The sequence below is a fragment of the Euleptes europaea genome, chromosome 7 (genome assembly GCF_029931775.1).
Source record: "Euleptes europaea isolate rEulEur1 chromosome 7, rEulEur1.hap1, whole genome shotgun sequence".
In the NCBI taxonomy this organism is placed as follows: Eukaryota; Metazoa; Chordata; class Lepidosauria; order Squamata; family Sphaerodactylidae; genus Euleptes; species Euleptes europaea.
The window spans coordinates 74,241,592-74,268,574 of NC_079318.1; the positions used below are offsets into that span (position 1 = coordinate 74,241,592).

At 44.3% G+C, this 26,983-nt stretch overlaps 2 protein-coding genes across 2 annotated transcripts in view; one reads left to right on the forward strand and one right to left on the reverse strand.

Annotated features, from left to right (window-relative positions):
• The window catches only part of MSRA (methionine sulfoxide reductase A), a 504,699-nt gene that overhangs the window by 307,384 nt on the left and 170,332 nt on the right, over window positions 1-26,983 (reverse strand). The gene's annotated exons all lie outside the window — the stretch shown is intronic.
• KIF13B (kinesin family member 13B) overlaps window positions 1-26,983 on the forward strand; it is a 158,118-nt gene that overhangs the window by 2,129 nt on the left and 129,006 nt on the right. The window contains exon 2 of the mRNA XM_056853957.1: window positions 10,266-10,359. Within this exon, the coding sequence (XP_056709935.1) occupies window positions 10,266-10,359 (94 nt within the window). The remainder of the gene's footprint in view (window positions 1-10,265; window positions 10,360-26,983) is intronic.

A 26,983-nucleotide genomic window follows, 5' to 3' on the forward strand; every position in this document is an offset into this window, starting at 1 on the left:
AAGGAGGATCATCTCTCATAGTAATGCAACAGGGGTGTGTCATGTTCAGGCAGTTAGAGGAGTCATCTTTGGATAATGTTCTGAAGGGAGGGGGAGAAAGATGTGGGTGTTCTTAGCCTTGTTAAATTCTTAGATGGTGCATAAGTGGCTTTTGCCCAGATGTGCTTTAACTTGCTGAGGTTAACCTCTGTGTTAGTTGACAACTGTTAGTTTTGCTAACGTGGCCTTTGGGATGGATTTTAACTTGTTCTTAGAAACACAGCATTCCCCTACGCTGCATAAATAGACAAGACTACAGTTCTGATGTGTTGTTTGTCTCCCCATCCTCTGTTAACTTGAAGGCAAAGAAATGAATATTTCATAGAGCTAGGTGTTAAACTTTCCCATATTACAAGGCACTTGGGTGCCATATGTTTGTGCTTGTCGTGCTAAAGGTCTAGTACATATGAGACAGAGCAATTTACCAGGGTATTTATTTACTTCATTTATACCCCTCCTTTCTCCCTAGAGTGCCTTGTATCATTCTTATCTCTTCCGTTTTATCTTCACAACAACCCTGTGATGTCCCCACATTCTTGCCTCAGAGCTGAATTCTCTAGTATCTGTAGGTGTTTATTGTTGTCCAGCACTGTGGTTTGCTAAAGTTTCCCCCCCTGCTGCTTTTAAAAGACTTTAAAACTTTTAAAGCATTGTCTTTCCTAATGCGTCTTTATTACTGTGGCGCCGTAAACACCTGTAGGCATGGGGTTTTTACTTCAGTGATGTCTGTAAAGTAGTGAGCGCATCTGTGCTCTTATTACTTATTTATATGCTGCCTTTCAGCTTCTGCGTGAGCGGGCGAGCTGTCTCTTGGATGGCTTACTATTTGCATGAGCCGTCAGGTGTGTCCTGGCTCCGGTTTGCAAGTTAAGAGGAATTAGATTAGGCTCTAATCAAAACAACTTTATCTTTCTCCCTTTCTCAAAGAGAATGCCATAAGGCTGTTTGGTTTGGGTTGTTTCTTTGCTTCAGGCATAGTCCCTGGCCCATAAAAAAATAAAAAGTATGAAATGAATGTTAGGTGTAAATGGCAGATCCACTAGCTGATTGAAGTTGCTCTACCCATAGTCCACATTTAAGGGGGTGTGCTTGTTGCAGACTGTGCCCTTTATAGTAGCCCCATTCTAATGCAAGCCAGCATGGTATAGTGGTTAGAGTATCAGGCTAGGATCTGGGAGGGCCCCGGTTCAAATCCCCACTCTGCCAGAGCAACTCATTGGGGGACCTTGGGGAAGTTGTGCATGCTCTGAGCCTAATCTACCTCACAGGGTTGTTGGTGGGTGAATAAAATGGGAGGGGGAAAGCATGGTGTTGTAAGCCAATTTGGGTCCTCATTGGGGAGAAAAAGAGCTATGATATCGGAATAAATAAGTCCTCCAGGCACTCTGAGACTCTCACCATGGAAGCAAAAAAAATCACCCCCATGTTGTCGTTAGCATTCTTATCTGTGCTGAGGTCTGAATTATTGAGACTGGCTTGGCTGCAGATGGACTGCTGAATGCTCTGTTAAGGGGAGGGGGCACCTGTGTGCAAAAAAATACCTTTCAGGTATTTCAGGTGGCAGTAAAGGGTAGCTTGCTCTAGCTCTGCCCCCTCACTGTGGGTTCCTTCCTTTCCCCTCTCAGCCCATCTGCAGTTCCTTTTGTCTCCCCCACTTATAAGGGGGTTGATCAGCCTATGTGGAGACATCCTAAGTTCCATGGTGGCACAGTGCTTTTGTTGTTGGATATGATATTTGTGCTGTTAACGATCATTTCAGCCCTATCTTCCTTACATTTTTATAAGCTAGTAACATGGGAGAAATTTTAACCTACATCTTGGTGTTGCGCTACTAGCTGAGGACATGAGGCAGAATATAAAGAAGTACATCCAAACAGTGGATAGCATAGACAATATTAATTACACAGTGGAGTCGATAACCGAAGTTGCTGTTTTTTAACTTTTGTGAAAGGCATGTTGTATTATAGAAACGTAGGCCTGTTTTTACATCGGGAAATGTTTGCAGGTCTGTGATGTGAGTGTTAAATGGAGCACACTAACTTAACAGATGGAGTTTTAAGGAGAAAGGCACTACTCTTTTTTTGAGATTCCTGTATCAATCTTGTCTCTTTTCTGTTTGAGTATAGTGTGTGCCAAAGTCTGCCTGTCAGTTTGGAGGAATGGCGTCTATTGCGTGCCATTGTTCCCTCCAACAATAGCTGTATCAAGAGAAGATTGCTTAGTGATCTATGTGTTAGGCCCGAAGTGCATAGGTTCCCTGAAGCCATATGTTCAAATCTCAAGCATTTTAACCTTTCTCTTCACCTTCCAAAGGTACAGACCGGGATTTAATGCCGAGTATTTTGTTGGAAACATTCTGAGATCTTAATCTTGCTTTACAAAGACCTGCCTGGTATAATTTGAAGGTGTCATGGTCTGTCCTGGTTTCTGAGCTTTGCAGCATGGGTTCAATACTTTGTAAGGAGGAGTGCAAATTTAGAAAATTTATATGTTGCATCTCCAGAGACCTACTTGAGGAGGCTCACAAGGGAAAAACAGTACAGTGAAACCCTAAGAATCATCAATATGCCATGGGGTGTTTTATGAACGGCATGTTTGTGAGCTTTTCAGTAGCTTGCATGATCTCATAACTGATGGAAACATCCTTCTCCAAATTGCCCTTCATGCATAGAGTGCACTTATATAGTAGCACAAGACCAGTGACGGCTAGGCTGTGGCAGGTGGAACTGTCAATTGCTGTAAAGGTCTGAGCAGACCTCGCTGGCAATAGGATGCAGATCCCAATCAACATCCTGTTCATGTAAGTGGGCTCTCCTATGTTTTGAATTGGACTGGTAAGTCCTAAAATGTGGACTGGAGGCCCAGAACTGGGCTCCCCCTTTTAAGGCTCTGGCTTATGAGGGCTTGCTGATACCTGGGCATTAATTGTCTGGGCCTTCCCTGCGGCTGATCCTCTTCTGTGTGTTGTGTTGATGCTTAATTACACAGTGTGCACTCGATTCTCTAGTTTAACCATCTTGTGTAAACAGGATCCTGGGGTTAACACCCTTTCTTGAGGGACTTGTGTTTCTATTACTGTGTGTTGAGTTTTCGAGGATGGTTGATGTGGGCATTTAAAATGAAAAGTGCCCACAAAGCACACAAGCCCGTGAATATGTGCCGAACTTTATTAAAGGAATGTAATTGTTGTTATACTAATTAGCCCTACATATAAAACGGGGTCGCACACTGCTGCTGCTGGCAACACAAACAAAAACCTCAGTTGGATCAGTTCTCGATTATCCTTTTAAAAGCCAAGAAAGGTTAACACAGTTAGTTAATTGGCTCTGCACCATAAACCGGATCGTACCATAAACCGGATCGTACAACAGAACTAGCAAAACTTTGGAAAGCCGTGTGATGGAGAAGTAAAGCACGTGGCTGGGGAGTTCGTTTCAACATGCTTAAAATAGAACTGCGTCTGACAAAAGACTGCAGTAACAACAATATTTCGGCAAGTTGTAGTGCTCTGGCCTGCAAGTAGATGTACCTGTTTTTAAAAGAAAAAGAAATTGATGCTTTTAAAATAAAACTTTTGAGCCTGTCCCGTGTCAAGATTTCTTCTCTACCTTTCTTCTGTACCTTTTAGCAGCATGCCTGAAATATGGGCAGTGTTAGACAGATGATTACTGCAGTGTTCGAGGACCTTAGAACATATTTATGAAATAGTGATGCTTTCCATAAAAAGAGGGTTTTGGTGGTCCCCTACCCCCAGTTGAAGGGTCAGGAAATAATCAGATAAATTACATTTGAATTTCTCACCGCTTTAACCATTCCTGTTCTCCCAATCACTTGGTTTTTTTAGTTTAAACTTACCGTATCTCAAAATTTTGGACCATAAAAATGCCTCTTTATAGGTGTTACAGGAGAGGTTTTCTTCCTTCCTTCAAAACTGTTCTCAGTAACAGAACAGAAGGTCATGTGAAACTTTGTTATAGTGAATGAGACCTTTGGTCCATCAGTATTGTCTGCTCTGACTGGCAGCAGCTCTGTAGGGTCTCAGGCAGAGGTCTTCCACACCACCTGCTCCCTGATCCTTTTACTGGAAATGCAAAGGATTGAACCTGGGACCTTCTGCTTGCCAAGCAGATGCTGTATCACTGAGCCACAGGGGCAATTTACGCTGTAACTTGTGCACCGGTAGCACAGGTGCCTCTTGGATTTCTTGCTTACCTACCTGCAGAGAGCTCCAAACAAGGATTGTATGTTATCTGGCAGATGTATCCATGCATAATTAACAGTCTAATTTCCATGGCTTGAAAATTTTATGGGTTGTGCTGGGGTTTTATGACTGCAAGGTGCTGTTTGCAAAGGAGTATCTCACAACTGCCAGGTCAAAAGGAAGCATTTCTGTTAGGCACACTGCTCTGGTCTGTTAATATCAAGATTGGTAACTTGCTGAAACCTAAATTCCACCCACCCCTAGTAAATTGACTTAGGGCACAATTGAACAGGCAGCTTTCCTGCATAAGCCCTGTTGAAATGGCGAGTAAATTAAATGCAGCGTATGCAGGAGAATTTCCTGCTTGATTGTGCCCTTGGTTGGCATTCTTGGCAGCATGCTGCCTGTAAGCTGGGCTTTCTGCATTCTTTCCCTTCTTCCGCCTCTTGGAGTCGGTTTTCAATTTTAGGTTGTCTGGAGCTGGCAACAGAGACGCCTGAAAAACAGCACGTGTTGGCACAGGAAGTCTAGGAGACATGTGGCATCTTGGGTTTCTTGGGTTTCAAATTTGATTTCCCAAGCCAACGATGTTGCTTTGGAATCTCTCTTTAAAAATCTCTTTCTCCCTTTCAAAACACCAACTGGCATCCGTTTGCAGCAGCAAGGAAAATTCCAAAATAAATAAGAAATAACGAAAAATCCTCTGCAGCTTCCAGTTTTCTTTTTAAAGTGAGGCTGCTCTTCAGGCATTCACTGTCAGGCCGAATTTTATCCAAATGTTTCATCTCCTCGGTTTTCATCTGGAATTCTGGAGTTCCTCAGCCATTTATGATGTTTGTGAAAAGAGTAACAGGCAGGCTACCCAAAATACACTTTGTTCACCATTGCTGATCTTCCCTCACAATGTGCAGCCAGCCCCATGGAAATGTTGAGTGTGCTACTATGCTACTTCAGTCCATGTGTGCAGCCTTGGAGCATAGTGGCACATTCAGAGAATGGCCCAGAACATATTTCAGAACCTTCACAGTGTTCAGCATTTCTCAGACAAATAAAGGGTTCTCTGAAAAATATGAAAAATTCTAATTTAACAGTAGAATTTAAAAAAACCTTGTCACTTGATTTGCTATATACTCACTTGATTGACAGCTATATAGATATAGAAGCACCTTTCCTTGGGGACTAACCAGAGACAGAGCATGCTGAGGATTCAAGAATTGATCCAAAAACGAGTGCCGAATGGAAATGCTTTAGCCACACAGACCATGGGTAGACAATGCCAGGAACTGTGGCGTGCCACAGAGTAACCAAGCTGGGCATTGCCGCAGACCCAAGGGGAGGTTTGAGAAGGCATTAAATTAGGCTGAATGCCACGCATAGCAAAAGCCAGACCATAAGATGCCCTGTAGGAACAGGGTGCTGAGAGCCAGCGTGGTGTAGTGGTTAAGAGCCATGGTATGGAGCGGGGGACTCTGATCTGGAGCACCAGTTTGATTCCCCACTCCTCCACATGAGTGGTGGACTCTAATCTGGTGTACCGTGTTGGTTTCCCCACTGCTACACATGAAGCCAGCTGGGTGACCTTAGGCTAGTCACTCTCTCTCAGCCCCACCTACCTCACTGGGTGTCTGTTGTAGGGAAGGGAAAGGAAGGTGATTGAAAGCCGGTTTGATTCTTCCTTAAGTGGTAGAGAAAGTTGGCATATAAAAATGAACTCTTCTTCTTCACCTGGAGGTAGCAGTCTTTCTTCTACAGGGATACTGAGTTTCTTCTGACCTTCTGTATCCTTCAAACTGAGATGCCCCATTGCCTGTGTTGAGTGATGCCTGGGCTTCAGTTTACCTGTATTAAAATATTTCCCCAAGGTGATGGAAACTTGAGACTCCTGTTTTCTGAACTCAGGAAGCTGATAACATTCCTGGGATGGCATTTTCTTTAGTTTCAATGGAACAAGTGAACAGTTGCTGTGCTCTTCCAGCAGCCGCCTCCCCCAATCTCCCCCCCCCCCAATGTTCTTTATCTCGCTCAAGCAGCCCGGATGCTAATGGCTTCCTGGGGACCTGGTTTACCTTTTAAATGAACTGAATGCATAACTCAGTTAGGCAAGTTGGATGAGGGTGTGGGTGGAAGGGGGGATATTTTTAAGAGGCCAGTCCTGGATAGCAGCTTCACATATTTAAACGTTTGGGCATTTGGACTCATGAGGTCTCCCTCCCCAACCCTACACTACACACGGCAATAGGTGAGAGTTTCATCTCCTGCATTTGTGAGCTTACGCTGCAGAGACTTCAAATCCCATTTAGTGACAGATTGGAGGTAGGAGGGAAGGTGATAGCAGGTTAATGACCGTTGCAGACTTTTTCTTCCACTTTTAGGGGCTGTTTAAATAAAGCGCCCACGCTCTGTTCGAAGAAGAGCTCTTGAGAGGGAGGGTATCTTCAGCCGTATTTCCAAAACACACATCCTGATGATTTGGTCAGAGCAGTCTTCCCATCTTGTTTCTCTCCCCTCCCCCCTCTAAAGCCTGGCTGTGTCTCCAAGGCCTTGTCACCCTGAATTTGTCTGTGTGAACAATGCAATATGTTTAGCACAACCCGAAAGAGAGAATCAGAAATCCATTCTAGCTGTATCTGAAGAAGTGAGCTGCGGCTCATGCCCTGCCAGAAATTTTGTTAGTCTTTAAGGTGCTTCTGGATTCCTACTCTTTTCTACTGCTAGTGACAGACAAACACGGCTACCCATCATGAGAAATCCACCTGAAAGCTGAAACTGTTCCAATATTATTAACATGGAATCAGGGTGTACCTATTATCTAGGCATGGTATGCAGAGGGCTGGAAGTGGGCAGAACGTGTCTGGCCGATAGCTGGCGCTATCAATAGCATGATTTTAATTTATCCCGTTGGTAACCGACCCTTTCCTCCAGGGAGCTCAGGGTCACGCCATTTTGCCCTTCCAGCTTCACTGTAAGAGGTAGCGACTCAGGTCTTCGTGGCTGAGTGGGGATTTGAATCCAGTCGTCATCATCTCTCTCCCACCCCCCCACCCCGTTTCAAACCCGTCAGCAGGTCTGCTTTTGCTCTTGGTTCCTCAAGGACTAAGATGACGGAGTCCTTGCAAAAGGTTTAGAGGCTATGCAAGGGATGATTTGCCTTGCAAAACGTAATGGGACCGCTGAAGGATGACTGAAGGCTATTTCAGAACCTTTGACTTTTGAATTCTGCTTCCCCGCACCCTCCATGTAATTAAACTTTTGGGAACAGGGCCCAGGATGGAACGCCCACCAGAATCAACATAAGCCTCCATTAATGGAATGTTTACAGTCAAGCCTGAAATGAATCTCTGGCTTTGTCAATGAATCCAAAACATGCAGATCTGAAAATTCAAAGCGAGTGTTATAGATTTTTGGGTTTGTGGGTTGCGTTCATTTGAAGAGGTTTCTCTAACCTTGAGTTTTTAAAAACTTGTTTTTAGTGACTTACATTTGTTTTTTTTGTGTCTGAGTCTACCCCATAGTTACATTCAGTTTCTTTAGCTGTTTTCACCATTGTCATTTCCCATGTGGGGGACCCTAGTATTCTTCTGTTCCATGTTATCCTCACAACATCAACCCTAGGAGGTACGTTACTCTGAAGGAGAGTGTCTGGCCCAAGATTACCCAGTGAAATTCAGTGGCAGAGTAGGGATTTGAACCTGGGTCTCCTAGACATCAGCCTGGCATTCTAGTCACTATACCTTCTATCCCTGGCTACTAGTCAAAATGAATACTAGTATGATGCATGCCTATTCTCTACATTATCAGAGGAGCGCATGCCTATTATATTAGGAAACACAGGCAGGATGCTGCTGCAGTTGTCTTGTTTGTGGGCTTCCTAGAGGCACCTGGTTGGCCACTGTGTGAACAGACTGCCGAACTTGATGGACCTTGGCCTTATCCATCATGGCTTTTCTTATAAATGTTCTTATAAATGCAGAGAAAGGCCCCTTTTCTACCTCTACTGATGTCTCGCTTTCTGCAAGGGATGCCAAGGTGCAGTCAGTCAGATTTTTCTAGCAGGGGTCTCCTTGTGTTGAGCTTCAGTCCAAGGAAATGCTGAATCAATATGACTGCTGTGTGTGGCCAGCATGGTGTAGTGGTTAAGAACAGTGGTTTGTAACGGTGGACTCTGATCTGGAGAACCATGTTTGATTCTCCACTCCTCCACATGAGTGGTGGTGGCTAATCTGGTGAACTGGATTTGTTTCCCTGCTCCTACACATGCAATCAGCTGGATGACCTTGGGCTAGTCACACTCTCTCGGCCCCACCTACCTCACAGGGTGTCTGTTGTGGGGAAGGGAAGGTGATTGTAAGCTGGTTTGATTCTCCCTTAAGTGGTAGAGAAAGTCGGCATTTAAAAACCAGCTCTTCTTCTCTTCTTCACAGTGCAGTGAGTCAGGTCCCTGGCCCAAAGAGTTTGACTGAACATGGTGGCAGCAACAAAGAGCGGATAGTAAAGTAGGGATAGGCAGGGAAAGAGGATGCATTCATGTCAGTTACACATTCTTGGTTTCAGCAGAGGAATAAGCAGAGGCAGTGTTGTGCTCCAGGCTCCCTGGAGAAAAAAATTGTTTTCCAGGAATGGCTTGAAGGAAGTGAGAGGAGGCATCACACAGGTGTTCTGGGAGGCAGTGGCAAATGTAAGGGACAGGGCAGGAGAATGAGTCACTTGAGAAAGCGGGAGATGTTGGGATGGCGAGGCTGGGGGAGCAAAGGTAATTGATAGAGAGGTATCCCAAGGTTACGCTGGTCCAGTATTGTCTAGTCTGAGTGACAGCAGCTCTCTGGGTGGTCATGCAGAGTATCCTGCTACCTGAGATGCTAGGAATTGTGCTGTACCTCTGAGCCACGGACCCATCCCAATAACAATGATGATCTGTATTGCTTTTCCTGGTCTTGAATGCCGGGAGGAAATGACATGCGGACAGCCACAGAGCTGATGCCGCGCTTGCTGGGGAAAACACGCACACTGGAAATAAGCGTGTGTGTCTATGGGTAATTGCTATAATGCTCCTGCTTGAGATCATGCTATAATGCTCCTGCTTGAGATCATGCACGAGTGGGGTCTGTAAGCGTCAGACATAGGTCTTGTGCCATGAAAGCTGCTGTGAAAACATCCCTGGAGAGAACTGCAAGAGGACGGCAGCTTTGGTCACTGTCGTTACATTGGGCTTGGCTCTAACAAGAGCAAATGTCCAGGTCAACGGAGCAGAGGTGAAGTTTGATGCTTGCCTCTAGCTATGAAGGAACGACAGCTCCTGCCCTCCTTTTGCACCACCAGCCTCCTGGGCACTTTTGCCAGCTGAAAATAACTCCGCAGTGCTACCCTGGCAACATCTCTTGGTCCTTTAAAAGTGGGAGAGGCAGCTGGGATAACCCTGCACTTGTTCTTTCTGGCCTAGGGAAAGATTGGTAGGACAGCTGGTGTGTGTATATGTGAAGGCAGAACAGGCAGTGTGTGCAATTGTGATTCTTTGCATGAGCAGGGTAAGCAGAGACATTCTTTCATAATTTTCTATCTTAGATTGTTCAGCTGGGGACTCTGATGGCTTTTCCCCGGGTTTGCCGTGGACTCCCATGACGATTTCAATGCCAACTGATTGTACTAGTAATGGTTTTTATTGTATTTGAATTAGTTTTAATGTATATATTATGTACTATATTTTATGATTGTTAGCCACTCTGAACCCAGCTTCGGCCAGAATGTAGAGCAGGATATAAGACTAATAATAAATATAATAATAAATCCTCTGTTGTAAAACTCACTGAGTACCCAGCTTGCTGGAGGTCAAGGGAAGATGACTGGGGAAGGCACTGGCAAACCACCCCATAAACACAGTCTGCCTAGGAAACGTCAGGATGTGATGTCACCCCATGGGTCAGGAATGACCCAGTGCTTGCCCAGCGGATTTTTACCTTTAAAACTGAAGTTCTGTGCTCAGGAATTATGTTTGACATTTTCTTTCCCTTTTTCCTCCCTTTTCTAATAGAAATAGACCTGCATACAAAATGTGTGGTGGATGTGGATGCAAACAAAGTTATTCTTCATCCTGTTAACACTAACCTTTCAAAAGGAGATGCCAGGTAAGACCTGTAGAAAATGTTACTTGTATAATCCATTAAGTATGGATGCCCATAACCAGGAGTGGAAGAGACTGGTTTGTGTTGGTGGATGATCTGACTTCATTACTTCTTTCCTAAAATGAGGTTCTGAAATGAAACTAGGTGCTGAGGAGGTACTACTTTCATCCTTCATGGTTAGGACAAGTGAACTTTTGGAACACAGTGTGAGGAGCTGCTTAAAAAAAAATCCCACCCGGCATATTTTCAATGGGGCAGACAGTTTTATGGCAGGCTAAAAGGTCCCACAAGGAAACATTTACTCAAAGTCTTAAATAAACTGCCTCTTCTGGCTGGCATGGACAGCAGAGAAAGTGAAAGGTGCCAGCTGAAATGCAGCTGCTGCCAGGCATGGCTATTATGCTGGGTTGGGTAAGAAGGATTGCTGAGTGGAGGGCCCTTTTTTTTTTTTAGCCAAACCGCAAGAGGGATGCTGCTCTGATGGTTTGTCTAGGGCAGGCCTCTGCAGCTGTGTGATTTGCTGAGCCTGACCAAATGTACCCACTGGCCGTGTCTTCCAGCCTTTTGGTGTTTTATTTAAAAATGAAAGGAAACTGGGTAAGGAAGGGAGAAAAAGAAAGTGTAAGAAACCAGATTCACCCAGTATCACCCAATATGGTGGAGAGTAGCGTTTTAAGGGTTTCCGCTACCCTTTTATCAGGAGATGCCAGAGATTAGACTCAACCAGCCATTTTCAGTAGGCCCAGGCGGTGATGGAATGTGCCATCAAGTCACAGCCGACTTATGTCAACCCCATAGGGTTCCAAGGCAAGTGACATTCAGAGGTGGTTTGCCCTTGCCTGCCTCTGCATAGCAACCCTGGCCTTCGTTGGGGGTCTCCCATCCAATTACTAACCAGGGCCGATCCTGCTTAGCTTCTGAGATCTAATAAAAGAAAGGGACTCGTGAATGTCTTTTTGATGTCTTATTGATGAGTTGGAGATGACCTGTCAGTGTGCATTTTTGAATAGATTTGGATGTTGCTATATAAATACATGCTGGCTATTTATATTATTTTGCAAAGACTCTTTAATATACATATTGTTAACCAAAGTTTGCAATGTGTCGGGATACAATTGCTTTATGATATTATTATACATATGCAGTTTGGATTGCTGTATCCATTTAGTCACTAGTGCCATTGTTTTTTCCCACTAGCTTCTGAGATCTGACAGGGTCAGGCTAATCTGGGCCATCCAGGATGGGCTAGTGGGCGCAGAGTGTGGGTTAATAGGGTCTACCATTGACTATGAAGGGTATGAAGTAAGATGGCCTGCCTGTGTTAAGTGCATCTTGTTTCCAGTGATGCATTAAGGAGGGTGCATGGCTGAGTGATAGGGCAGATGGACCTGGTTTTAATCTGTGGTACTTCCAGTTAAAGGCTCATTGGAAGCAGGACTGGAAAAGATACTTGCTTAATGCACTGTGGAGCTGCTACCAGTCATTGTAGATGATACTTAGCTGAACAAAACAGTAGATGGGTTTTGCTATAAGGCAGCTTCACATGTAATGGCAGGATGAAGTGGAATGGAAGTGATGGGTTGTTCTGCTAAAGTTCCCATTGCAGGACAGAATACTGCTCAAAAGGAACACTGCTAAGGGTATGATTAAATAAACTCTCTCTGTAGGCCTCTTCCAGGTCTGTAAGTTGTATTGGTTAGATGGCCATCTGTTAGAGGTTAGATGGCCATCTGTCAGCAATGCTGATTCTGTGACCTTAGGCAGATGATGAGAGGGAGGGCATCTTAGCCATCTTCTGGTCACTAGGGGTGTGGAGGGGGGAGGTAGTTGTGAATTTCCTGCATTGTGCAGGGGGTTGGACTTGATGGCCCTGGTGGTCCCTTCCAACTCTATGATTCTATGGTGTCTCTCGAACCCAAGGTTTATTTCGATCTTTGACCTCGTGTTTGCTGCCTCGAGAGCTTTTTGAACGGAGTGTGTGGGGGCATAAATATTTCAGATAGATAGATTTTCCCTGGAAACCTGAGCTGTCCTTTCTCTTCGGTGAGTATCAGCTGTCACACCCACATCTGTGTGGCTCATAAACAATGCAGCCATTTACCAGATAGCCCCAGGGAATGCTTTCTTAACCTTGGTGGAAGAAGGTCGTGTTGTCTGAGTTTCACTTCCACTCACTGAAGATCAGGCATCACTTCCTCCCCACCCCCCACCCGCAAAGACACTCGGCTAAGCAAAGAAAGCTCTGCCGTGTGGAGATGCTGCCTTGTTGAAGGATGGACCTGGGAAGAGATGAACCCCCCCGGGGGCTCGTCTGTCTGGGCTGTACTGCTGTATCATTCATCCTGCTCGCGCTTCTGCATAAGTGGCGATCTTCACAGTGGAAGGCATGTATGACCTGCCTCTTTAGTGGCAGAGGTAAATATGATGGCCTGTAATCAGCGTCCTGCATGCGCTGCAGTTCTGTAGAAACACAGAAAATCTGCGGAATGTGCAGAATTTGCCTGCCTCTTCCTTATGATTAACAGAAGCCAAATCAGTTCTTTACAGTACGAGGAATCAGACAGATCTGTTTTATAGTTCATACCAACAAAATATAAAATGGTACCCAAATGGTGTGAACTTGAACTGAGATGCTGCTCAGAAAGAAGTTTGGAAGTTTGAAAATGTTCTGAGGAAGTTAACCCCTATGAAACAAATGTGTTATGTACCTTGGCTACCATTGAATTCATATTTTTATACACATACGTTGTGAGTCTTAAATATACGTTCACACCAATAGTTGGGTTTTATTTTATATTTTGTTGGACTTGTACAATTAGTGCCCAACTCTCCCTTTTCATTATTATAGTTCATACCCGGCTACAGAACTCATAGAATCATTGACTTGGAAGGGACCATTAGGGTCATCTAGTCCAACCCCCTGCACAATGCAGGAAATTAACAACTACCTCCCCCTACATCCCCAGTGACCCCAACCCTCCCCCCACCATGCAGGATCCCACAATCAAAGCACTCCCGACAGATGGCCATCTAGCCTCTGCTTAAAGACTTCCAAAGACGGGGACTCCACCACCCTCCGAGGCAGCACATTCCACTGTCGAACAGCCCTGTCAAACTCCTTTTTTCATAACACAGACTTATTTCAGTGGTCTTTACATATTTCTGCTTTTGTGGATCAAGTGGCAGAGCTCTGAAAAATAGTTCAGAAGGCCTAAGAACCCCTCTTCTTCTTTTTTCCTTTTCTCCCCCCCCCTTCTCTTGGCTTTAAAAACTAGCCAAGGCCTATAATTAAAAAGGTGGTAATCTAATTAAATGTGAGCAATTTTAAATTAATTTGTGTGGTTGAAAGAATACTGAAGGCCATTTCCCTGCAGGAGGCCATACTGCTAAATGACTGGCTAAATTTACACGAGACGGCCTCCTGATGAGTCAGATCGCTGGTCTGCTAAGGTCAGCATGGTCCACTTTGACTGGCAGTGGCTCTCCAAGGTCTCAGGTAGAGGGCTTTCACATCACCTGCTACCTTTTAACCAAAGATGCCAGGGGCTGAACTGAGGATCTTATGCATACAAAGCATATGCTCTACTACTGAGTCATGGCCCTACCTCATCCCTAACCATAGAGAAGTCTTCTCAAGAAGGGGAAGTTTGAGCTCCTTTCTTGCTAGAGGATCATCACACCCTGGTGGTGTTGGTACCCTTTTCTCTTTCCTGCTGGCTAATGTTGACACCATCATCAGGGATGTCACAGAATCTAGGCCAGGGGTGTCAAACATAAGGCCCGGGGGGCAAATCCGGCCCCTTGAGAGCTCTCACCCAGCCCGCAAGCCAGCCACCCTCCACCCCACCCCTCGTCCTGATCTGGGCTGGCAAGCCTGCTGCGGGCTTGCTAACCGGGGCAGCCAACCCCCCGCTCCTGATCCTAACACTGTAAGAATATTATTGCTTTAAGCATGTTTGTATTTTAAGTAAAAAAAAGAATGTAAAAAATAATATAATTAATTGGCTTTGCCTGTGTCTTCTATAAAGTTTGTATCTCCGGTACTTGGCATGAAATGTTATGATACACATGGCCCAGCCCGACCAAGTGACATATATGTCATATCCGGCTTTCATAACAAATGAGTTTGACACCCCTGATCTAGGTGATATGAAAAAGGAAGGAGAGATTCCCATGGGCAGCCGTTTCACAACAGCTGTCCCATGTGGCTTCTGGCAAACATCTGTAGATAAGTTTAGAACCATGAACTTAGGACCTGGTTCCTTATGTTTTGTCATAAGAACATAAGAAAGGCCATGCTGGGTCAGACCCAGGTCCATCAAGTCCAGCAGTCTGTTCACACAGTGGCCAACCAGGTGCCTCTAGGAAGCCCACAAACAAGTCGACGGCAGCAGCATTGTCCTGCCTGTCCTACTTGAATTTTATGGCACTTGTAGTCCTTTGGAACAGATATTGCTGAAGTTGGTGGGAAGTTCCTGGTCTACAAGGTGGCTTTGTAACCTCGTTGAAGGACTGTGTCAAACAAGCCAGACTAAACATCATCTGGCTCCCAGTCCGATTATTATGAAAACCATAAGAGCAAAAATTACCGACTCTGAAGCTGTCTAAACAGGGCTACCAGCATAAAAGCCACTGGTGGTTGGAGCAGAGCGTGTAATTAGAATTTACGGCTAGGGGAGGGTGGATGGGTGTCCAATGCACATGGCTGAGCAATGCACATTTTTTCAGCAGAACTTTCACTTCTGCGAACTAAGTCGATGTGCTTAGGCAATGGGCAAAGTTCAGACTTCCCAATCAAGATCACAGGGTGGTTTGGTGCCCTGGGCCCTGGCATCCATCCCACTTTCTGAGTAAATAGCCTGAAAGCGTCAGCGCAGATCTGAAAAAAAAACCTCAGGGGTTGGTAATCTTCTTGCGGCAGAGACCAACCCGTAGACTTGGAAGGGTGGAAAGCGGGAACAGCTTCCCAGCGTGGTACGGCCTTCCTGGGTCACTTCGCCACCTCTGTTTTGATCCCCTACCCTCCTGACAGCAGCTCCCAGAGGAAGTCGGAAAAAGTTTTGAGTTGCGCATTCCTCTTCCCCGCATATGTCAGGAGACGGAGTGCCACGGCTAGGTCAATCGTTAACAAGCCAGCGTGTCATGCAGCGTTCTTCAACAGCCTGGTTTCCACATCCTCGGAAATTACAAATGAAAACTGCTTTCCATAGGGGAGGATGGGGAGTGTGTGCTGTGTTGCCGGATTCCAAAGGGGGGAAACGATGTGCTCCATGCCTCTGTGTTCTGAAACTTTTCCTGTGTTTGCTGGTCTGTTCTTGTTTCAGAAGGATCCCCTAAGCTGAAAAATTCTCTCTGTAGAAGATTTTGGCAATTGTGAAAGATTCCTGTGGTTTGCTAATAAGAGCACATGCATAAATTACTAAGGAGTTAACACCAGTGCAGAAGTGCAGTAGGAGAGGTGTATAGTAACACTAAGCACCTCATCAGGTTCCCAAGATCCTTGTTGCAGTAGGGCGAAGCAGGCCCCCTGCAGCCAGTTTAAATGGGTACAAGTGTACACTGGCGGGGCGGGAGGGAGGGAAATTGTATCCGCAGTCTCTACTCTCTTGCTTCATCCAGCCTCCACATATTCGAGGTTTCATCTGCTTGGAATCCATGCTGATATTTACTGTCTATACTATGTGTATCCTCTTTTCTTGGGGAGGGGAGAGTGCAGATAATACAATTGGAGCCTATAGGTCATATTGTGCTGTCATTCCTGCTGATGGGAGGGGTTTCTGTCAGTGGGATGAGACTTTTTTTGCCATCCCCCTTCCTGAAATGATGCTCTTGGGGACAGGGAGACCTATAGAAACAGCATAAGGGGCAAGTCGGAAGTTTGGATGAGAGAGGGGAATCAGCAAAAATGAAGACCTGAGGCCCCAGTAGACTGGGGCGGGGGGCTTAAGTAGCATCTACCGGTGTATTGGCTGCCATTTGCAAATTCTCCTTGGCTTGAGTTGTTGGGGAAATTGTTACCAAGATGTGGACTGTAAATTCTGCAAGCTGATTTTGACTGTATTGGCACATCAGAATGAAGTCTGTTTGGTTATAAGGAAATAGTAAGTATTGTTTAAACGTTTGGGGGTATAGTAAGGTATTTGGAAATGCTTTTTCTTCCCCGCCCCCAAATTTTTTTGGTTGTAGATTGTTTTTGTATGACTAAGCATAAAGCTGTGATGCTTAAGGTGCAGCCTTGGAAAACTTCAAAATTCTGTGATAGTTGGTTCTTGTAGGTTATTCGGGCTGTGTGACCATGGTCTTGGTATTTTCTTTCCTGACATTTCACCAGCTGCTGTGGCAGGCATCTTCAGAGGAGTAACATCTTCAGGCATCTTCAGAGCCTTCAACAATATTCTGTGATAATTGTTTGCTTCTCTTAGGAGCAGTACTTGATCACAGCCCTTCAGGCAAAAACTGGAATAGCGGTAACTGATAAACTTGTCAAAATCAGTTGCATTTAGGACTAGTGCAAGCAAATGGAAAAAGGAGTGATCGCTTGTATCTGGACTGACAAAATAGGAGAGTCCTTTGATTCAATTCTTCTTTAATTCCTATGTTCCATCTCTGGAATTCCAAATTGGGTAGTGGGGGGGGGGCCCTCCAAGCTGAATTGGGACAATCATCTCTTGAAGCTCGGGCTTGGTTGAAGGCCTTCTCTCTTAAAGTTAAAATTATACACTCCGACACCCATGAGGGCTACCTCAGATTGACCAAGGAGGATTCTTATGTTTCCCATTGGGATAAACTTGTAGGTCAACAACTGCAGCTCCTGAGTCTTTCCTTGGACTCCCTTCAATCAGTCACTAGACAGGAAGTACTGAGCAAGTTTAAGAAATGTTTATTTAGGTACGATTACAACAGTACAATCTGTAGAGCACAATGTGTTTGTTCTACCCAATTTGTCGGTGTTCTTCCACCTGGCCAGCTTCCTGACTACTGTTGGTATTTGACTGTTCCTCGGTATAGGCGTGCCTTTATGTCGGCACGCCTAAATGCCTGATCACCTAGAGTTTTGCAAGGGAGGTATCTTGAGATACCGTACTCTGATAGACTGTGTGACTGTGGTGCAGGAAGTGTAGACACGCTGTATCACATGACCTTTGAATTGAGCTATTGTACTGAGGCTATAAATCTTTTAATTTTTCCTTTGCTCCAAAATATAGATCATAGGGAGACTTTGTCTCTTTTATTAGAAGATAATAGTAGGCCTATCACTCTTTTCAGTTGTAAAATTTTATGCCCCTGTGATCGATCTTTTGCGGCCTTTCAGATGTGGTCTAGTTTTTTTTATATTTTAGTAATCTGCCTAAAACTAATACATTAAGAAGCGGTATGATGTAGAGAGAGAGAGTAGCATGAGTAAAAGAAGTCTGGGCTGGATTGTATATTTGCCCAGGAAGTGATCCTCTTCACATGGTGGAAGATCAAATGTGCGTGTCTCCTTCCATCATGTGCATGATGTACAGGTTGAGTATCCCTTATCTGGACTCCTTGGGACCAGAAGTAGTCCGTATTTCAGATCTTTCCCTATATTGGAATATTTGGGAATTTTTGCATGTACGTAATGAGATATCTTGGGGAGGGGACCCAAATTCATTTATGTTTTATATACACTTTATACACATATCCTGAATGTAATTTTAAACAGTATTTTTAATAATTTTGTGTACATTGAATCATCAGGAAGCAAAGGTGTAACTATCTCACCAGAATACCTGTATCAGCTGTTAAACAAGAGCAACAACAAGCAAACAACAGCAGGCTTTCAGTCTCCACTTACAATGCAGTGTATTTTATTTTTTTAGGTGAGAGGAAGCATTGAAAGCAGGCAGCACGGATCTGCCTGCCTGCCGGCTTGAAGGGTCTGGTTTTCGAATCAGTCTGGATATGGGATGTCCGGATAAGGGATTCTCTGCCTATAATGGGTGATGTAGATTAATAGCATGGAGTTCTTGTCGTCCCATTCAGGTTGGTTTTCCCCCTCAAAACAAAGGAGGAGGGTGTTCATATTGTGTGTTCATGTAAACACTGATGTATGGTGCTCCCATTGTGTTACATGCATGTGGGGAGGGGAGTCCTGCTTTTCCATCATGGAAAGAGCATTGTCAGCTGGGCGAGCATATGAACTGGATTCGAGTCCACAGGCAAAGGAGTGCAGAGGGAAGGGGGGCATCTGGCAGCCCCTTACATCCGTGAGCTTTTAAAAACCCTTGTGGGATCATGTTAAGAGCCCACCAAATTTGTTTTGGTGTGGAACCAGAAATAGTCAGCAGTTGGAACTTGGCAGGGGCACATTGTTTTTTTTGCAAAGGATAGGCCACTGTGTCTTCCTCCCTAGTTATGATACACGTGGCTACCGTTATCAGGTCCCCTCTCCATGGAATGATGTTGCATTTTGCAGAGTTTGCGTAGCTTGCTTGTATGAAGCTTCCTTGCACCATGTTAGAATAATGGGATAAACTGCTGATCCCAAAGGTAAGGCATCTCAGAGACAGCAGCTCATATTGCTGAACAAGTAAGGGTAGCCCTTGGTTATTTGGGATCTCTCTTTCCTTAATTCAGTTTAGTTTGATTTCTGTCCAAATGATGTAAAAAAAATCTAATATAGAAGCAAATTATGATATCGTTGTGTAAACAAGGCTTGGATGAGGTTCTCATGGCTAGCAGGGGTTGGACTTAGTCTCTCCTCAGCCCCACACAATGCATGCCTTCAGATAACCATGTCATTTCTAAGAGTCGAAAATACAATGTTGATGAAGCGCAACTTTGTCAAGCGCAAAATAATGCAGGTTATTAGAAGCGTTAATCATGCGGGCCAGGGGTTGACGTGGAGGTCACTGCATACAGTGGAAACATCTGCTCAGCAGGCAGAACTGGGAAAATAAATGTTGGATGTGAAACAGCGCTAAATACATGGCAGTTTCCTCACCTGGAAAAATGAATTTAGCTCTCGGCGTGTTATCCAGGAGTCAGCAGTGTGTCTGCGGTGGGGGATGTGTCGATCATGACATGCTTGGGAACGGTTCTGCAGGAGAAAAAGTGGGGGGGGGAGAGATATGGCTTGAAGAAGCAAACAGAAATAACTGTTCATTTTTTAAAAATAACAAGAATTATGGTGGTAGATCCTATCTGTTCCACATTTTATGATCCCATAACTGAATCTCAGAATATCTGCAGAAGTCATACTGCATGTATGCAAAGCTATATCCTCTTGCGTTGCAGAAATTCTTCCAGGCAGGCAGGTGATGATTGACATGTGCCCCGTTCCTGATGCAGCAGGGCGTATCTGGGGAGGGAGTTCAGTTCAGATTCTGTCCTCCAAAGCTGACATTTCCTCCAGGGAAGCTGACCTCTGTAGTCAAGAGATCATTTGTAATTCCTGGAGAACACTTTGGTATACCTAACCCATTTAGATGACCAAGTTGGGTTTGGGCCAACCAAAGTTTGTGCTACTGTTGGTGTAGTCTTTAAAGTTCCCCAAGATACTGTGGTTGTTTTTACTGCAGAAAATTAACATGCTGCTACCCTGGAATTATTCCAAGATAAAATGTCAAGGGTTAAATTCATGGAAAAGATTTGTTTGAGGTAGGGATTTGAAGGATGGGAAGGGAGTAAACAGAGCATGAGATCGTTGCTGAGATTTTCTGTACCTACTGTTCTGTAATATAAAATTGACATGTTTGTCAATATCAATGAACAGTTTAAAAAATGGGTTGTGGCTTCAGGCAGCTCACAGTGATAGGCTCACAGGAATGAACGCCATACTTTATACGAAATATACTGCCATCCACATGAGATCACTTTTAAAACCATTTTATTTATATGCTGCAGAGGTCCCCGACGTTGTGTCTGTAGGCACCATGGCACCTGCTGACACCTTTTGTGGGGCCAGTTATGGTCACGAGGCCCGAACCTCTCCTTTCTAGAGAGCCTCTGGGAGTTGTCCTTAAAGCAATAGTACCAATATACCACACCTAGTAAGGTTCCGTAGCACTGTGTGGGTTCAAACCTGGGTTTCCCAGATCCTAGTCCGACACTAACCACTACACCACACTGTTTAAAAGTGATCCATTCAGCTTCCCAAAGATTATTGGAGTGGGATGTGTTCCAGAGAGAATCTTAACCCCCCTCCCCAATCATGTGGGAAAAGTGATTCAGGTGATATGCTAAAATGAGGAGGAAAGTTTCCTCTAGGCAGATGATTACAAAGTGCTTCATTTGAACCTTGAATTCCTACTGATAACCTTTGCTAGACTCTGGGGGTTACCGCATTATGTATTCCCAGCGATGTATTAAGATATTGTCGAAGGCTTTCACGGTCAGAGTTCATTGGTTCTTGTAGGTTATCCGGGCTGTGTAACCGTGGTCTTGGTATTTTCTTTCCTGACGTTTCGCCCGCAGCTGTGGCAGGCATCTTCAGAGGAGTAATACTGAAGGACAGTGTCTCTCAGTGTCAAGTGTGTAGGAAGAGTAATATATAGTCAGAAGGGAGTTGGGTTTGAGCTGAGTCATTGTCCTGCAAAGTATTAAATGTAATGTGCAAATCATTGGCCGATAAGTATCAAGATAATGTGCTAATGAGGGTGTGGTATGTTAATGTGGAACCATTGTATCCTGAAGTGATCTGTTAATATGTGGAATCCAAGGCTAATCCGCATAGCTAATGTGGACTGTAGTCTTTGTTAGACTGGAGGTTTTCAGGACAGGAAGCCAAAGAAAGATACTGCAGCCTTGGCCAACCTGAGAAATCAGCAGTGGCTGAACAGGGACTGACCCAAACAGGACACAGGGTCTTATTCCAAGACACTGAAATACTGGACAATTCTATTAACTATTTTGTCAGATTGCACAGAGAAGCCATTGAAATTCATAAACATCAGCACAACTTTAACAGAAAAGAAGAGAGTTTAAGAATGAATAAGGCTTGGCTTCCTGTCCTGAAAACCTCCAGACTAACAAAGACTACAGTCCACAATAGCTATGCGGATTAGCCTTGGATTCCACATGTTAACAGATCACTTCAGGATACAATGGTTCCACATTAATATACCACACCCTCATTAGCACATTATCTTGATACTTACAGGACAATGATTTGCACATTACATTTAATACTTTGCAGGACAATGACTCAGCTCAAACCCAACCCCCTTCTGACTATATATTACTCTTCCTACATACTTGACACTGAGAGACACTGTCCTTCAGTGTTACTCCTCTGAAGATGCCTGCCACAGCTGCGGGCGAAACGTCAGGAAAGCAAATACCAAGACCACGGTTACACAGCCCGGATAACCTACAAGAATCAACGATGTATTAAGAGTTTGAAAACATTATAAAAAATACTGTTCGCACTTTCTATGTATTCCCACTGTTAGCCGAAATGCTCCTTTATATGGGGAAATTAGCTGAGCAATTGGTAACTATGTATTTTTATAGCGATCTCGCACTCAACTTTACCAGAATCCGTTTTAATGAGACGTTTGAATAAAGACAGACAAAAGGATTCCAAATTAAACAGTGTTTATGTCTTCAAGCATTCAAATGGTGCAACACAGACATACAAGAGGCTAAGAAATAACAGAGTAGTACAGAGACGTTTGCCAATGTGGCAGGAGAGCGTTGACCCAATATTTACCGTATCTAGAAGAGGTGTTGTCCAATTTCACGTAGACTAATAACAGATTGAAAAGGAAGACCGAGATGGGGGCAGGGGTTCCCGTAGACTTGACCAGCAAGGCGGGAGGGAGCGTGGTAAGGCTGCGCAAAACCAAACCAACAGAGTAACGGCAAAGGTGCCAGTAAAGACCTAAGGTGTCTTGAATGGGCCAGGGGCATCCCAGTTATACTATTTTCTGGGGGCGGGAAGAGGGATTTTACCCCTCCCAGGTTCCCAGGTGACAAAAGGATTAAGCTGTGTCTACCGGGGCAGGGTAGTGAGAATTTGGAAATCTATTCTAATGCCAATGGCTTTCGCAACCCGTGATGGTCTGGAATCTCTCTGCTGATGTGATCTGCATTCAGGAACAATGGGTGTGATCTGTGCAAATGTCCTGGGGTCGCTGCAGCTGGACAGGGGGAATGACTCATCTTGATATCAGGATCACTGCTAACGACCCATTGAGCAATGGAGGAAGTTGGGAGGGGGAGCAGCTCGCATTGAGTACGTGGCTGTCAGCTCTCTGCGAAATGGCTGCTGCTAGAACAGAGGTTTACAGGAACATGGCTCCTCTCAGGCTCACAAGAGACGGCCCTTTGCATCTGGTTCCTAGTGGCTGGTTGCCCGGGCTGGCGAGAGCGGCTGTGTCCGTTTCAAATGAGCCGCGCCGCGACCGCCCAGTAGCGTGTGGGGCAGGCGCACGGCTGGAAAGCAGTCAGTGCGCTTGCATACCGGGTTGCCAGGTCCAGTCCTGGAGATTTAGGCAGGCCCGTATGCTATCACCACCAATGTATTAAGAGTTTGAAAATGTTATAAAAAATACTGTTCGCACTTTGTTCGGCCCCTTTAGTTGTGAAGACGTCTTCCAACCATTTTTTAGCCGTAGTATCCAAACACCCTTTTAAAGCGATGTTTTTTATAACATTTTCAAACTCCTAATACACTGGTGGGAATGCATAATGCAGTAACCCCTCTGAATACTGGATTTAGTCCTCCACATATAACTACTTTAATGTTTGACAGCAGATGTTTTTTTGTAGACTTTTAAAAAAATCTTTGTGTGCATGTGTATATATATATATATATTTGTATACTATACTTTTTGTAGATTGAAATGTTCTTCCTGTAACTATTAAAACCAGCATCAAAATGTGACTTGGTCGTAAATTTTGCTAATGAATTGACTTCATTTTTTGGAATTGTTTGCTTTAAGTAAATATTCAGGACGCCTTTTATAGCCCTAGAGTAAAACGTTTTTGTTACACATTAACTCAATTTAGCCTTGCACATCAAAACTCTTTTGCAATTCTCAAGGGCCAATTAGGAAACTGTCATGGGTGTGGCGTCGGCCTTGAAAAAACCCACAATAATCCAGTCTTTGTGATGATCGGCCAAGTTCCTTACGGATGCAGCAAGTGTACAGAAATGCATCCAACAGGTATTTCTCGTTAGTGCACAGCTAAGAGCACCCATTTGCCTCTATTACAGACATTCTCATTGCAGGAGATGTTGAAAATTAAGGGCTTAAACTGGGAATCTCATAGCTTGTGCCTTAGGCCTGGTCCACAATCAAATTATGAAGAATTTTCTATTTTCACATGACACATTTGTTGGTAAAGGTTACCACATATATTTGGCCTCTTGAGCTTATCACCTCAATAATCTTCCTCAGTGAGTCCAGGATGATTTGATAATGTTCTTATTTTTGTTAATTTTAAATACTTGTACTGCTTTTTTCGTATGTTCAATATTTTTGTTCCACGGCATTTATTTGTTAACTTAAAACATTTCTATGCTGCCTTTCTACCCAAGTGGGGTCCCCAAGGTGGCAGACAGCAAAACATTTCAACATTAAAAGCATTCAAGACCATTTAAAATAAGGTATATATAAAACATTTAAACAATTCAGTTAACCATAGAGACATAGAAACACATATAACAATACAACCAGGGAGAGGGGCCATAACAGTTAGTGAGGTATGCCAAACAAAACAGGGTCTTCAACCACTGGCAGACGACAATGATAGAGGGAAACAGATGGGAGGTGTTCCAAAACTGAACATTTGCACCAGGCTCACAAATTACAAGAGTGTCAGCGACATCGTGAATGGAAGAATGGAGACAATCTAGCCCTCTGTGTCTCTCCTTGAAAGTTCCTGTCTTGGGTGCTTTGTTTAGAAAGTAGGAAAGAGCAAGAGTCCAGCAGCACCTTAAAGACTAACAAAATTTCTGGCAGGGTTATGAGCTTTCGTGAGCCACAGCTCACTTCTTCAGATACAGCTAGAATATTTAGAAAGTTAGTGATGATTCATAGTGTGTGAAGCCTCTGGAGCTCCCAAGTGTGCATGGTGTGTGACTCTTCATTTATTTATTTTTGCAGTTTAAAGAAATTCCTTTACACCATCTCTCCAGGATCAGAGGCGCATGCCTATGATATTAGGTGTTTTGGAACACAGGCAAGATAATGCTGCTGCAGTCATCTTGTTTGTGGGCTTCCTAGAGGCACCAGGTTGGCCACTACGTGAGCAGACTGCCGGACTTGATGGACCTTGGTCTGATCCAGCATGGCTTTCCTTATGTTCGTATGTTCATGCAATGCATATTATCATAAGCAGTGATTATCATGTCACCAGCCAGGATTATGGCAAGGGTAATGTTTAGCCCAGGCTTTCTCTCATGGGGAAGCAACCTGGAACTATATAGGCTCTTTGAGCCGTGAAGGGACCTTGCGGTACAGCATTTGCCTTCTTAATTGACATAGTATAAATATTGACATCTTGGCCCTTGTCAACCAAGCAGTTCCTTCAGTATGGTTGAGCTTCAGGGCTCTGTTTCCAGCTCTATCACCAGCAGCTGATCCGGGGGACCTTGAGTTGGAGAGCACCTCATCCAAATTTGAATGTCATTACAGCTGTAAGTGGAATAGTTTGGAGATAAGTTGCAGTTACAGCTGTCCATGGCCTTCCCCTGACAGCTATTCTGTGGCAGTAAAAGCAAACAAACCCAAAACCTGTGGAATTTTTGGGTGATTTATTGGTTGCAAGTTGGAGTAATAAACTGGCTGGAGGAGTGATCTGTGAATCCAAAAGACATCGGTTCAAATGTAATCCTAGCCACAAACTTACTAGGGGGCAAGCTCCTTTTCGCTGTGCCTTGAGCTCCTTATTGGCCTGACCTACGGGGCTCCTAAAATAATGGATACGAAGCATTTGGAGGACTTGAAATGTGCAGTATAGACACTCATTAATTATGACACTCATTTCCATGAATGACAACTGATAGTCCGCCTGTGTGAGTGCATGCTGTAATAAACTTTTCAATCTCTGAGTTATCACAGCACATCCTGATAGTGCCTGTGTCACTCCTTATCATCTAAAAATACTTAGCAAGTTTGTCTGGTTCCCTTAGCACAAGCACTTTCCTCCTGGTAGGGCTGAAAATGTTGAGACGATCAAAGGGTGCCGTGAAACGTAGCAATGAACCATTGTTGGAGGATAGAAGCTTTTAAATGGCTCAGAACCTTTGGCCTGCTTTCAGAATAGATCTGAAAACATCTCTCCCCCCCCCCCATCTAATCCAATAAAAATGGGTCTCTGAACCATTCTGGATCTGGCTGTTTTGGATCGGTGTGACCATTTTTAAAGCCATGGAAGCTCTAGCTCTAGAATGGGTCCTTAAATACAGGTTGCTGGCTGGCCCATAGGAATGCTGAATTGATTGTTTTGGTTTGACTGTAGCGTGAAGCAGCCAGAGGTGGAGATTCGTTTTAGCTGTCCTTTTTGGTAAATGTTTGAAATGTGCTTATCGGACATTTTTCCTCATGCAAAATTAAAATCCCATACATGTTCCATTCATCCCAGCATATATGCTGACCTTCTTCGTGTACTCTTCAGACATTGGTTGCCTCGGACTCAGTGGGACCCAACCTGCTTGGGTTTGCTAAGAACAAAGTCCTCTTCAGCCATTCCGTCTGACCCAGCTTGTCAGTTTTGCCAGCATGCCATGACGGGAGGGTCATTGAAATCCCAGGAGTTGCATGGCTACAAAACAGATGCAGCATTTAAAAGTAATCATAATAGGGGCTTCATTTCCATCCTAAATACTCCCGGGCTTCTGCTGAAAGGAAGATTTTTAATTAATGAGATCCTTGGGGATCAAGTAAGATACTTTTCTCTTTGTCTTCCCTGAAATTTCTGTCCATGTCCCTTTACATGCGAGACAAAGGCTGAGAGGGCCATTTTCCTTCTTCTCATAACCCAGCATTTTATAGGGCATTTTTATTGCTGTATCTTCTTTATAAGACCATTTTACAGGAAAGCAACATCTGCTCTTGGCTGTCCAGAAGGCAGCATCCTTCCCTCTGGGCTGGAGCGTCTGCCCCTTTGACTGAGAAACCAGACAGCGTGCCTTTATTCATCCCTTTTTCATTTATAGGCGATGCTATATAATTTTAATGAGAGAGCTTATTCTATACCTGCTGTAACATTTCACAAAGGAAACTCTGCAACCAAAAGCCCCTTTGGCTAGTGAATGCAACCTGTTGGTTGATAAGTTTCTGCTTGCGGGCTTTTCACCGCTCTTTCAGTTAACAACCGTTAACTGAAAGAGGGGAGGGGCCGTGGCTCAGTGGGTAGAGCATCTGCTTGGCATGCAGAAGGTCCCATGTTCAATAACCGGCATCTCCAGTTAAAGGGACTAGGCAAGGAGGTGATGTGAAAGATCCCTGCCTGAGACCCTGGAGAGCTGCTGCCAGTCTGAGTAGACAATAGTGACTTTGATGGACCAAGGGTCTGATTTACTACAAGGCAGCTTCATGTGTTCATGTGTTCCAACTGAACCAGTCTTTGTATTGGAGGTAAAGTTTGTTCATAATTTCCTTAACGTCAAAGTTAAAAGTGGAGCTAAAGAAATACTTCAGATTGCTAG